An 11894-nucleotide genomic window follows, 5' to 3' on the forward strand; every position below is an offset into this window, starting at 1 on the left:
TTTGGGCCCAGTTCCCAGTTCCCTGTTGTCCATTTCACGGACGAGGCATTTGCATCTTTTATTTGCCGCACAACAGGATCAGACCTTTTTTCTTGGATTCCTCCTGTTTGGACTCTCACTCGGACCTTCTGTAAGTGGTCTTCGGGGGAAGTTTTGATTTCTGCGTAATTTTTCTTTCGCCTGTCCGGAGCCAGTCAAAACTCGTAGCTGCCACGTGAATAATTCAGCGAAGGCTGGACAGGATTTGGGCAATCAGCTCGGCAGACTGACTGCTGCTCCTCAAATTTTCACGCATTTGTGGGCCGAATTCGCTGGCAAATTGAAACAAAAAGAAGCAACCGGACAAATTTCTCCCAAATGCATATTAAAATGTCTAACCCGGGTACTCCGGGTATAACCACTGATTTCTCGGGCCAAATAAATGTTGGGCCGTAAAAGTAAACGACAAACGAATGGGGAGGCAATAAAAGAGCTGCTATGAAAGGACGAGGGCGTTTTTGTGGGCGGAGGGGTGGCAGGTTCACGTCGTTGACTAATGTTAAACGCGCACAACTTGTCCTTGTTGTTGATGTTGTTGATGTTGTTTATGAGCGGGCTGGCTGGCTTTCGGTCTATCCTTATTCAAATCCCTGCGGCCCGGGGAGATCCGATCCCCGAACTTGGCCCGCCAGAAAATGACGCGCGTGCCTTCGAGTCACGCGCTTGGAAACATTTCAAATTGATGAAGTCGTGTTTGGAACATGAACATTCGCATTCACATTCACATCCACATCCACATCCACCCCACTCTGGGCCCTTGGTGTCAATTGTATAATTGCCAAATGTTGTTTTCAAATATTTAATTGAAAGGGTGTTTTGTCGTTGCTGGCGATGCTGCGATTGCCGACTCTCCGTTTCGTGGTTACACGCGTATCCTGTTACAAATCCTGCGTCGATGTTGTTTTGCCCGCTGTTTAATATAATTGTTATCCGCTTGTATCGGCGTTGAGTGTTTGACCGGCCAAAGGGGGTTGGGCGTGGAGTTTGGTTCAATCAAGTGCCGCGACTTTCTCAGGAGATAACACTTGGTCCCCAGGAGTGATCGCTGGTAGCAGATGCTACTCACATAAACGCGATGTAAGTCGGACCAAACTTCATGGGAAAAAGATTAACAGGAGGGGTTATCTTTTGGATAGGAATGTAAAAGACTCGGCTAAAATATTTAATGTAAGCTTCTGGCTTGCTGAAAGTTCGCATTGCTAAAGCGAAAACGACTCTCAACTGCTTGTTAGAAAATTAAAATAAATGTTAGAGGATAATAGACTACTAATTGTTCAAAGATATTCAAACAAGGATGTGTTCAGCTAGATAGTACAGCTTGATAGTATCCATCTATTTTTAATTATAGCTCGATTAATGTACCATAATGGACAAGAGGCAATTGCAAAGGTGCCCATGCTGCGCACGAATGTCTCTCAAAATGTCCTGGTGTCCTTTCCCCCGTCGATTCGCAGCCGCAAGGAAGTGGGAAACGCGTTGAAGGCAGCTATCAATACAGTTTACGCAGTCCTGGGAGATAGGGAGCCAGGTAGGATGTCGATGACACCTACACTCGATGGCACTCAGCGACCCGACCGACTGGCAACTGGAGATCCGCAACTGACAGTGGCCTGGGAAAAGTCGGAATCGGCGGTCGACCGGCAATTCGAATTGCATTTTAATGCAATTACAAGGACGTCAGTCAGTGCGCTGCCACCCCGAACCGCCCACTCCACCCACTCCCAGTGGGAGTGGCCACTTTACACCCCGAAGGCCCACTTGACAGTGACAATTAACAGAGCCAGAGTGCAGCCGCTCTGCCGAAATATGTCCTGCGTCCTTAAATTCACTTCTATTTGTGTGCACTGGCCGAGGGCAGAAGGCACAAGGGCAGAGGCAGTTGCTGCTGTCGCAGATTAAAAGATATAAATTCATATTCCCCAAGCACCAGGCAAAAGGACCTCGAGCGCGTGTCCTGCCCCTGCCCCTGCCCAGCTCCCTCCCTCCCCGAGGATCGATTAGCTCGTTTGCAATTCAATTTGAAGCACAGCACTTCCCGTGTTTCTGCGTGACTGTGTCATATATCTTTTTTATGAATGGATTCCGTGAATGATGAGCCGGCTTAGCCGGATGGCAGGGCGTTTGATTTTCCTGATCCGGCAGTTGCGACTGTCCGATTCCGTGTCAGACTGCCGTGTTCCGGGTGGCAGGTGCATCCAGCCACCGGCACCCGGCATTCAACGTCCAACTAGCAACTATCGCCGTGCCACTTACGGTAATTAACTGCGAGATGCTGAGCGCCGTTCGTCAGCTCCTCAGCCGTAACCTCATCGGCGTGTCCTGTCCCTTCATCCCCGTCGGAACGCAGGCAGCTCAAAGGACCAGGAGTCGCATAAAAACGTGCCTACATTGTTTTCGCATCAAGGCACACAACATTTGTCATAAATGCGCAACGCTCGCCCCCTCCCCATTGTAATTTGATTGGGCCATTTACAAGATGAGCACCCGGATCTGCATGTTCCTCAAATTGATTTGTGCTCTTTTAATGTCCTGCGCTCTATTAAAACATTTATTTTTCCAGAAAATAGCTTGCTGCGGGGAAGGTGAAATGAAATATGGTTTTTGCAGCACATCTTGAAACGAGACTTTTCCAAATCGATTTTTCACCATCCCCAAACTGGGGGCTTCAACCCGTTTTAACGGCTGCCATAATCGTACCCAGCCGCAGACTGTCGGAGAAACATTGATTGATGATAATGACCCAAATTCGTAAATAAACGATAACATCGTTATTATCATTGCTAGCGACTTGGAGCCATTTTTCGATTCGTTCTAGCCCAAGCCCTTTTACAGTAATACATATAAAATTAAATAATATATACTAGAACGATTAGAATTAGAAGAATACTACAATAGTATACGGTTGCATTTTTAGATTAAAACACATGTTATAGATCAAGGTACTAAATACTTTTTAAGAATCAGCTTGTAGGCGCATGGTAAACAAATAGTTATTTTATGAACTTTAAGTCGACGATCAATCGTACAATTCTATAGTAGAAAGGAGACATCTAAATACGTCAAAGTCACATTGGCTCCAATTTTTATTTTTATTTATATTATTTTAAAATGTAGATCTGTTAGATGTTTTTTTTGTAAATTATATTTGAATCAAAATGGAATTTTTCATTCGTCTAAATTATTATTGTCCTCGTCCGTCGAGTTCTTATTTCCAATTGTCAAGATAAATTACGGATTTAAATATACTGGCAACTGAAGTTCTTGAAAGTGGTTGGTAGACTCCTGCTATTCTAATCACTACACTCTGAAAGATTAACAAAGTTTATTTAAATATTATCTTGTGTCGACCTTTTTCTTACTTTCCTTTAAGTTATTAACGAAATAGTAATTTATTATTATAAAACAACAAATATTTCGACCACTTAAGAAAATAATAAGCAACAAGAGAAAACGCTATAGGTGTTATCACCGCCTATCAGAGACCTGTTTCTCATATTGTAGAAGAGCGAACGGGAAATTCAATGTTTCTGCAATATTGTTAGAAATTGGAATAGGAAATTGGATAGAAATTGGATAGAAATTGGAAAGAAATAATTAAATGAATAAAAAATCTATAATTTTTCAAAAGTGCGGGAGTGGCGGTCTTGGGCGGATTGTGGGCATTAGAGTGGGCGTGGCAACATATAACTTGCTCTGTGTCGATGTCTCTGGAATCTTCATGACTGATCTCAACTAGTTTGTGCAGTTCTTGAGACCTCTACGTTCATACGGACGGACGTGGCCAGATCAACTTGGTTAGTGATCCTGATCAAGAATATACTTTATAGGTTCGGAAACGCATCCCCCTTCCAGTTACATACTTAACAACGAATGTAGTATACCCTATTACTCTACGAGCAACGGGTATAAATATACAAAGTGGCGCCATCGGAAAATAAAGGCGGCCGCTAAGAGAAAAGTAGTTCGGATGTAGACCGTAAAGGTGGAGCCACTATATATGGATTGTCAAGTTTTTTGTTTGCATTTGTGTAGAAATAGGATGGCAACTCCGGACTGTGTAGAAATCTAAGTGGCAGCTGCAAAACTTTTAAAATTGTGATATGGAAAATATTTGTTTTATTACAAAGTTAATACTTTTTAATGAGGTGCCAAAACAAGTTTAAGAATATCTCAGAATATTAGGATCTCCAAAACTTTCTCTCTTAAATACATTGTGTTTGTTTGTTTTAAAAATAGTAAGGGAAAAATTGGGGGTTGCAAATGAAATCTATTAAAATGACGCACTGTGTATCCACTTATTAATAAAAGAATTCATTTTAAAAGTATGTGTGTTTTACTAAAAATTTTATCAGTTTCCATAAATTTTAAGTAAATGTAATCGATGCAGGCCGGACATATCGTGGTAGCCAACATCGATATTACGTGTAGTAACCATCGATAGTATGAAATGCCGTTTTGTCCCATTCACAGTGTGGTCACACCGGTCATGTCACAAATTTCGTAAACAAAAGAGTCGCGAAATTGCTCGTAATAGTTTTCTCTGACTTAGTCTGCTAGTTGGGTATGTCGCAAATAGTATAGGAAAATCAGCCATGGAGGTGTTCCAGACCGACTCGCACTATATCTTCGTAAAGCGGGACAAGAGCTTGTGGTGGCACCGAAGGACTTCAGAGTTCTCAATAAAAGCAGGTAAATTACAGGTCTCGAAAAACTGTCGAATGGAATGAATCGTGTGGTATTTGTGTGGGTGTCACAATGCTCATAATTTATTTAATAATCGGAGGTCAATATGGTTGCAAAGTTCATTCAGATAAGTGATGTATCAAATGCTTTAAATGAGTAATTGCGACTTCCTGAAAATGTGTCGTTTGTTCTCAGTGTGTACATATGTGTCACACTCGGCGATGATTTTAGATATTTCAAGGGCGCAAGCCTTAAAAGATTCATGAGTCGCGTGAATAATCCCGCAAAGCGGTTTTCCCCAGAACCACATTTTATCAAATTATTATTCAGTTCAGTCTCAGAATGCGCAAGGATTTACCAGAATCTGGGTGATAGCTTAATAATTGAGGAGTTTGAAAGATTCATTGCATCCATTCCATCAACTAGAAATATCTGTAAGCTTCGTTTCGTATACATTCGAGTTGACATCCTGCTGTTCCTATCACTAATTCAAATAACTTAAACAATCAACAGTCAACAATGCGTCTGCAACCGCTTATTGCTTGTTTATTGCGCAGCAATTACATTTGGATCAATTTGGCGACACGCAACCTGTCTCCATAAACGGAATCGGACTGCTCCCATCTCCTCGCATTCCAAGTCCTAGGGGATGGCCACTTTTTGTTCAACATGACTCATCCGCCCTGTGACCCCTGACCCATACGCAGCCCATAAATCTTTGCCAAGGTCACCGCAGCTGCTCGGCCCGTCAATTTTCATTGTTTGCCGAAAAGTGGATGTCCACGATGAAAAGTGGTTTGCCACCCATATCAACTTGGTCTACTTTATAAGGGCCACATTTTCATTTCGATGTTTAAGACCAGTAATAGAAGGCCGAAGTTAGGAGTTCCAGACAGTACCCGGCGTTATCTCGTTCGGAAAAGCCAGATAAACTGCTAGATAAGATTAGAGCAGGTCGCTTTAAAGTGTTCGAGCAACTTTTAAACATGCCACATGTAAAAGAATCCCAAGGATGCACGTAGCCGACATGTAAAGTGCAATTGCACATTGCTGTTTTTAGCTGCAGCGGTGGGCGTTTGGGCGGTATTCAGATTGGCTGCACAGTAATGAGCGGTTGTAAACCCAAGGGGAAATCATTCCGCACGCAACGCCTCAGATGCAAATATGTAACCTGAAATTACAGGCTTTGCCACTTAAGGGCAGTCCTCATTAGTCGGCGGTCATTATTCGTCCTCACCTAACAAGCAATGTTCTAGTTGTTTGGACTAGCTTCGCCAGTTGTTTGTTCTGAAAGATTGTTTTATTCAGGGGGCGTACGCTAATCAAATCCCAATAAAGCCCGACGAGCACGAACGTGGTCATTAGGGAGAAGACGTACCTACAAACCATTCATATTGTCGGACAATTTATTCTGACATTTCTCTATTCGAGCTTTGGAGAATTCGTACGATTAGGATCACTACCTTTTCATCAATATCAATAACACATGTACCCATTTGTAACTAAAATTCGCTACAATCCCAATTTATTTTCAGTCATGCCAGTATCAATTCTCTAAAAGTCGATTTAAAACCCTTATAAACTTGTTAAAAAGGCTTAAAAGTTTCAAATCTGAATTCTAGTCTAATAGCAATGTTCAATAGGTCCTATAATTCAAAACACTGGATAACTTAATTAACTTGTGAACATTCTTTTTCCAGGATGGGATCTCAGTTCTGTGGACGACATAGAGTGCATTGGAGTGACCCATGGAATTGTGGGTGTGATCTCACTGCCCAACGTCTATGAACCCCATTTAATTGTGGTAAAGGAGGCATCCGCAGTGGGAGTTCTATATCCACCACACTTGGTGTATAAGATCAAGTCCATATGCATTCTGAGTGCCGACGAGCCGGACACCGATTTGCCAAATTGCACCAAGCACACCAAGTGAGTTTATACAATAGCTTAGGTTTGTTCCTTAGTAATTCACTTATATTTCTAACTAGGAGTAACCAGTCCACGCCCACGCACAGCGTCTCCACTTCCAACAACAACAATGCCAGCGTCCCATCGAGCGGCGGAGGCTCCTCAAAGAGCACCAAACTGTTTGAGGGCATGAACAAGACGTGGGGCGCCGTAAAAAGTGCCGGAAACACAATTAAGAATACGACCCAGCAAGCTGCGAATTTGGCCACCAAGCAGGTTAAGTCATCAGTGGGCATTCGGGAGCCCAGGCATATTGAACGGCGCATAACGGAGGAATTACACAAGATATTCGACGAGACGGACAGCTTTTATTTTAGCTTTGATTGCGATATAACCAACAATCTGCAGCGCCATGAAGCCAAATCGGAGGAGAGTCAGTCGCAGCCGGATGAGAGATTCTTTTGGAACATGCATATGATACGGGATTTGCTTAACTCGAATGTATGTGTTTCGGAACTTATACTCACTGTTGCAAAATACTAAACCGTTTTTTATCGCAGGACAAAACGTGGATACTGCCCATCATTCAGGGATTTATGCAAGTTGAAAATTGTGTTATAGGCAACGAGTGCTTCACCTTGGCCTTGGTTTCGAGGAGATCACGTCATCGCGCGGGAACACGGTATTTTCATTTTAGCTTACTAGTTCCCGTCATTTTATTAAATTTTGTTCCTACTTAACAACAGCTACAAGCGACGAGGAGTAGACGAAAAGGGAAACTGCGCCAATTACGTAGAGACGGAGCAAATACTCTCATTCCGTCATCACCAGTTATCCTTCACCCAAGTGCGTGGATCCGTGCCTATCTACTGGAGCCAGCCCGGCTACAAATACCGCCCACCGCCACGCCTCGATCGTGGGGTTGCCGAGACCCAACAGGCCTTTGAACTGCACTTTACCAAGGAAATGGATAACTATGGGCGGGTGTGCATCGTCAATTTGGTCGAGCAGAGCGGAAAGGAGAAGACCATTGGAGATGCTTATGCAGAGCACGTGATCAAGTTTAACAACGATCGGTTGATATATGTGACCTTTGACTTTCACGATTACTGGTAATATGCAAATAGTTAAAACTAATTTGATCATCTTATGATAGATACTTGTTAATCTGCCTGTTCAGCCGCGGCATGCGCTTCGAGAATGTGTCGGCTCTAATCGACGCAGTGGGCCCTGAGGCAGGTGCAATGGGTTTCCACTGGCGTGATCAACGTGGAATGATATGCAACCAGAAATCCGTGTTCAGGGTAAATTGCATGGACTGCCTAGATAGAACGAATGTGGTGCAAACGGCTATTGGAAAGGCTGTGCTCGAATCTCAGCTAGTAAAACTAGGTCTCTCGCCGCCGTACACTCCCATTCCGGAACAATTAAAAACTCCGTTTATGGTGCTATGGGCAAACAATGGTGACATAATAAGTAGGCAGTATGCTGGCACAAATGCATTGAAGGCAAGTAGACAAACATCGAATCAATCGCATTGTTCGCTAAACTTTATTTAATACAGGGAGACTATACTCGCACCGGCGAACGCAAAATCAGCGGTATGATGAAAGACGGCATGAACTCTGCCAATCGGTTCGTATAAAGATTCTATTTACCCATTTTTATTGTATTTGTTGCTGCCTTACATTTGTTCCATTTTCTTTATCTTCATTAATTCCCTTGTCGTAATCATATTCAAATTAATCGATTAATAATTCCCTTTTTGCTGTTAAAATTATAATAGACTCTCAGTCATTCTGCTAGTTATGGGTAATTGGGCGTCCAATCAATCAAAACTTCAAGCTCAATAGCCATGTCATGCGTTTATATTTTTTAAACCGTTTTTAAATAGTCCTCACATGCTTTACTAACGCTGCATGCCTGAAACTGCAAACCAACTTAATGAAAACCAGTTCACGTTTCCGTCTAGAATTGAAACCCAAACTTAAACAATGGGTTATCTTTCTAACACCATAATACTATTCCAATGCACAGACCCGTAGCTAATGCCGTGCCCAACTTCTTCGTAGCTTTTTCATACAAAACTTTGCGGACTCGTTTCGCCAATGCATCATCGATCTGATGCAGGGCCAGTTGCTGCGGGCAGAAGACCTGCAGGAGGACGAGGTCCTAGACACCATTCTCCAGATCCTTACTCCTGAAACACGGCCCCCGCTTCGGGGCTATTATAACCCCGGTGTGCTGGGTCCCGAGCTACAACTCCTCGAATCCATCGTTACGACCAGGTGCGCAGCTCAAAGGCGATGCCAAGCTGGAGTAGATGGCCATGCAATCGAGTCCAGACAGTAAAAGTTTATAGTTTCTTCAATCGTTTTATATCCTTTGATTATTTTATCACAAAAGGTACTATTCTCACATTAAATACTTATCATTTCCTATCATTTGCACATCTGCTTAGTTTGAAACCGGTGATATATTGGGTTTTTTAATCAGTTCTTTGAACTTTCAGTTATTACTTGGCGCGATTTAAGGACTCGTATCGACAGGCCACCATAGATTTGATGCTAGGCAACCAGGTCTCCTCGGAATCACTCAGTGCTTTGGGCGGACAAGCCGGCCCAGATGAAAATGACGGAACGGAAAACGCCGAGCAGGCCAAGTTGCTAGTAGAAGATTGTCGACGCCTGCTGCTGGGAACTGCTCAGTATCCCGTTGGAGCTTGGGGTCTAATAGATGCTGACCCCAGGTATGTTACGACAACCTACATTGCATTTGTTTGATATTTATAAGCTTACAAATTTTATTCCGCAGCTCCGGCGATATCAACGAAACGGAGGTAGATACCATCTTACTGCTCACAGACGATTGCTATATTGTAGCCGAATACGACTCGCATCTGGACAAGATTGTGCGCTTCGAGAAGGTGCAACTGACGCAGGTGCGTCTCATAGAATTGGGAATGCATCAGCAGACGAAAATTTTTCAGGGATCCGCTCCCGCGCATCTTTGTCTGCGTCTCAACTACAGCGTAGACGAGCAAGAGGGCTACTTCCACATGTTTCGCTCGGCCAATCTAAGATTCTTTAACAATATGGCCTACGTGATCAAGACGCAGGAGGAGCTAGCCGAGTCTATGACTTCAATTGTCGAGATGTTTCGCATTGCCCTTGATAACGCAGGGAATACAGAAGTCCGCTACATCACGGGTGGTGTGCTGCAGCGAAGAAAGAGCAAGTTACCCACTCTGGAGGTTCCAAGAGGCATGCCTCGCAACCTTTCCGAATCTCAGCTGGTACAGTTCAGCTCAAAGGCACTTTCGAATGTAGCGGGTCAGTTCTCGAAATTGGGCCAGACCTTCAAAAAACCTCAAGCTCATCCCAGCACCTTGGCACCTACTGTGAATCCACAAGGAATGCGTCAGAGAGATAGCGAAATAGAATCCGGCCAGGAAGCGGAAAAGGCAGTTTTCACCCTGGGCCGCAAGCAGCGAAATTCCAACAGCGCGAGCAGCACCGATACCGATGAGCACGATAACAGTTTGTACGAGCCCGAGGTGGACTCGGATGTGGAGATAGCTATGGACAAGTCCAACTACAACGAGAGCGCCTTTCTGCCTTCTGTAGGTATTGTAATGGGTAGTCAGAAAGAGGACTCCCCCAGCTCCTCCGATGAAATTCGACAATTGGAGCAGAAGGATAGCATGTGCAAAACCACGGAGGATGTGCTAACCATTTCCATTACCTCCGTGACGGACCACGTTGGTTTGCCCACGGGCCTTCTGGAAAATGCGCCGCCCATTCGGCCGATTACGCCAAATCCGTTGATCTGTGTTGAAGCTCACGAAGCGCATGACGACGGGGAGGAGGGGGTAAAGCCTGTGTCCAGGTCTGTATTCTACGATTGATCTTTGGTCTTTGGTTGTAGAGAACATTTCGCTTAGAACTTTGTGTTTTGTCTTATGTTGTTAAGTAGCCGATCTATTTATATTAGATATTGTAAATGTGTTTATGTATACCTTTGGTCAGTTTTATTCCTTCAAGCTCAAAGTATTATTACGATCCTTCTATACGTTCAATGTTGTTTTCCTTTACAATAAATACCTAAGACTAGCATGTATTATTGTACAAAAGAAAGAACTATCAGTGCCTGCTCCATACCACATACACTCAGGCTGTTTCTGGCCCAAAATCGCTCAAAATAAACATATTTAGTTAAAGCTAAGCCGTGTTTGAACTGTAACGCGTTTTCAGTACGTCGGCCAGAGATCTCAGCCTTCCTGGTTTGCCCACTCACCCGGAAGCCAATAAGCTGAAGCAGCTTACCAGCCCGCTCTCAAAGCTGGCCAAGAACATTGGCTTGAACTTAGACCCCCGCAAGATAGCCACCAAGGTATAGCACATGTCTTATTTGTACATATTTATTTATATTTAACTAAACCATACCGAATTTTCGCAGACCGGAGTCCTCTCACCTACCAGTCTCTCCGCCGAGAATTCTCCGCCAGAGCGCGGCCCAAGCTCACGAGATCACTTGCTGGAGCTATGGGAAGTCGAGAAATGCAAAACCAAGTTAATAGCTCTGTAAGAAGGTCAATAGGCGAGCAATAACCGAAGCTACACACTTTTGAATAAATAAGTGCAAGTGATATATTTATTTTCGAAATAGAATGCAACAAAACAAAAGTTGTTCTACTTGTTGTTCGTGGCACTTCCATTGATGTCATATTAGGCATAAAGCAAATATTAAATTGTAACCTTTTTGTGGTTCTTATAATGTAGATGATATACGCCGTATTTGTGATTGGTATAGCACCAAGCTGTAGTGAGTTTATAGATGAGCAATTTTGAGCAATCCAAAAAAAAGTTTGGGTCTATTATAATGGACAACAAGAATAAACAGCATATTTTAAAAAGAAAACTAAGTGATCGTTTAAAGAGACATAATTTATTGCATATTAACAATTTAATGTTTTTAATTAATTAATATTTTATATGTATTTTATTTTAATTTTTTTTTTTAAGGCCATAGTTATACCCGTTACTCATAGAGTAAAAGGGTATACTAGATTCGTTTTTTTATGATTTCATTTTTTGGTAGGTGATGGTGTGTCTTTAATAGATCTGCAACTTTTGCCCATAATATGCTTGCACGGCTTTTTGCATTCAGTTTTAACCGACAGCTTAGTTTTAGAGCTTAGTAGAACTTCAGCACTTGGCTTTTGAAACAATTATACGTATGCACATCAGGCTGGTGAACAGAAA

The 11894-nt window shown here is 43.0% G+C and overlaps 1 protein-coding gene across 3 annotated transcripts; it reads left to right on the plus strand.

Moving 5' to 3' along the window:
• The first annotated feature begins 4481 nt into the window (after positions 1 to 4481).
• Positions 4482 to 11601, plus strand: LOC6553402 (phosphatidylinositide phosphatase SAC2). 3 transcript variants are annotated; one of them, XM_015154917.2, is made up of 12 exons: positions 4482 to 4728; positions 6423 to 6651; positions 6711 to 7131; positions 7191 to 7312; positions 7377 to 7742; positions 7811 to 8138; positions 8195 to 8265; positions 8703 to 8918; positions 9143 to 9379; positions 9445 to 10518; positions 10884 to 11022; positions 11089 to 11601. In XM_015154917.2, the coding sequence occupies exons 1-12, from the start codon at positions 4632 to 4634 to the stop codon at positions 11215 to 11217; spliced, it is 3429 nt and encodes a 1142-aa protein (XP_015010403.1). In that variant the 5' UTR covers positions 4482 to 4631; the 3' UTR covers positions 11218 to 11601. The 3 variants fall into 3 exon arrangements, with proteins under 3 accessions (XP_015010403.1, XP_015010404.1, XP_026838959.1); XM_015154918.2 differs by lacking the exon at positions 8703 to 8918 and having other exon boundaries at positions 4632 to 4728; positions 11089 to 11217; XM_026983158.1 differs by lacking the exons at positions 8703 to 8918; positions 10884 to 11022; positions 11089 to 11601 and having other exon boundaries at positions 4632 to 4728; positions 9445 to 10849.
• The last annotated feature ends 293 nt before the right edge of the window (positions 11602 to 11894 follow it).

The sequence above is a fragment of the Drosophila erecta genome, unplaced genomic scaffold (assembly GCF_003286155.1).
Source record: "Drosophila erecta strain 14021-0224.00,06,07 unplaced genomic scaffold, DereRS2 tig00000000-arrow-pilon, whole genome shotgun sequence".
Lineage (NCBI taxonomy): Eukaryota > Metazoa > Arthropoda > Insecta > Diptera > Drosophilidae > Drosophila > Drosophila erecta.

What these genes read in the sequence shown, in the direction of transcription:
- LOC6553402 (XM_015154917.2), top strand. Translation starts at nt 4,632, where the DNA reads ATGGAGGTGTTCCAGACCGACTCGCACTATATCTTCGTAAAGCGGGAC. An exon ending in AATTGCACCAAGCACACCAA is followed by an intron (nt 6,652 to 6,710) that starts GTGAGTTTATAC and finishes ATTTCTAACTAG; the next exon opens with GAGTAACCAGTCCACGCCCA. An exon ending in TTTGACTTTCACGATTACTG is followed by an intron (nt 7,743 to 7,810) that starts GTAATATGCAAA and finishes CTGCCTGTTCAG; the next exon opens with CCGCGGCATGCGCTTCGAGA.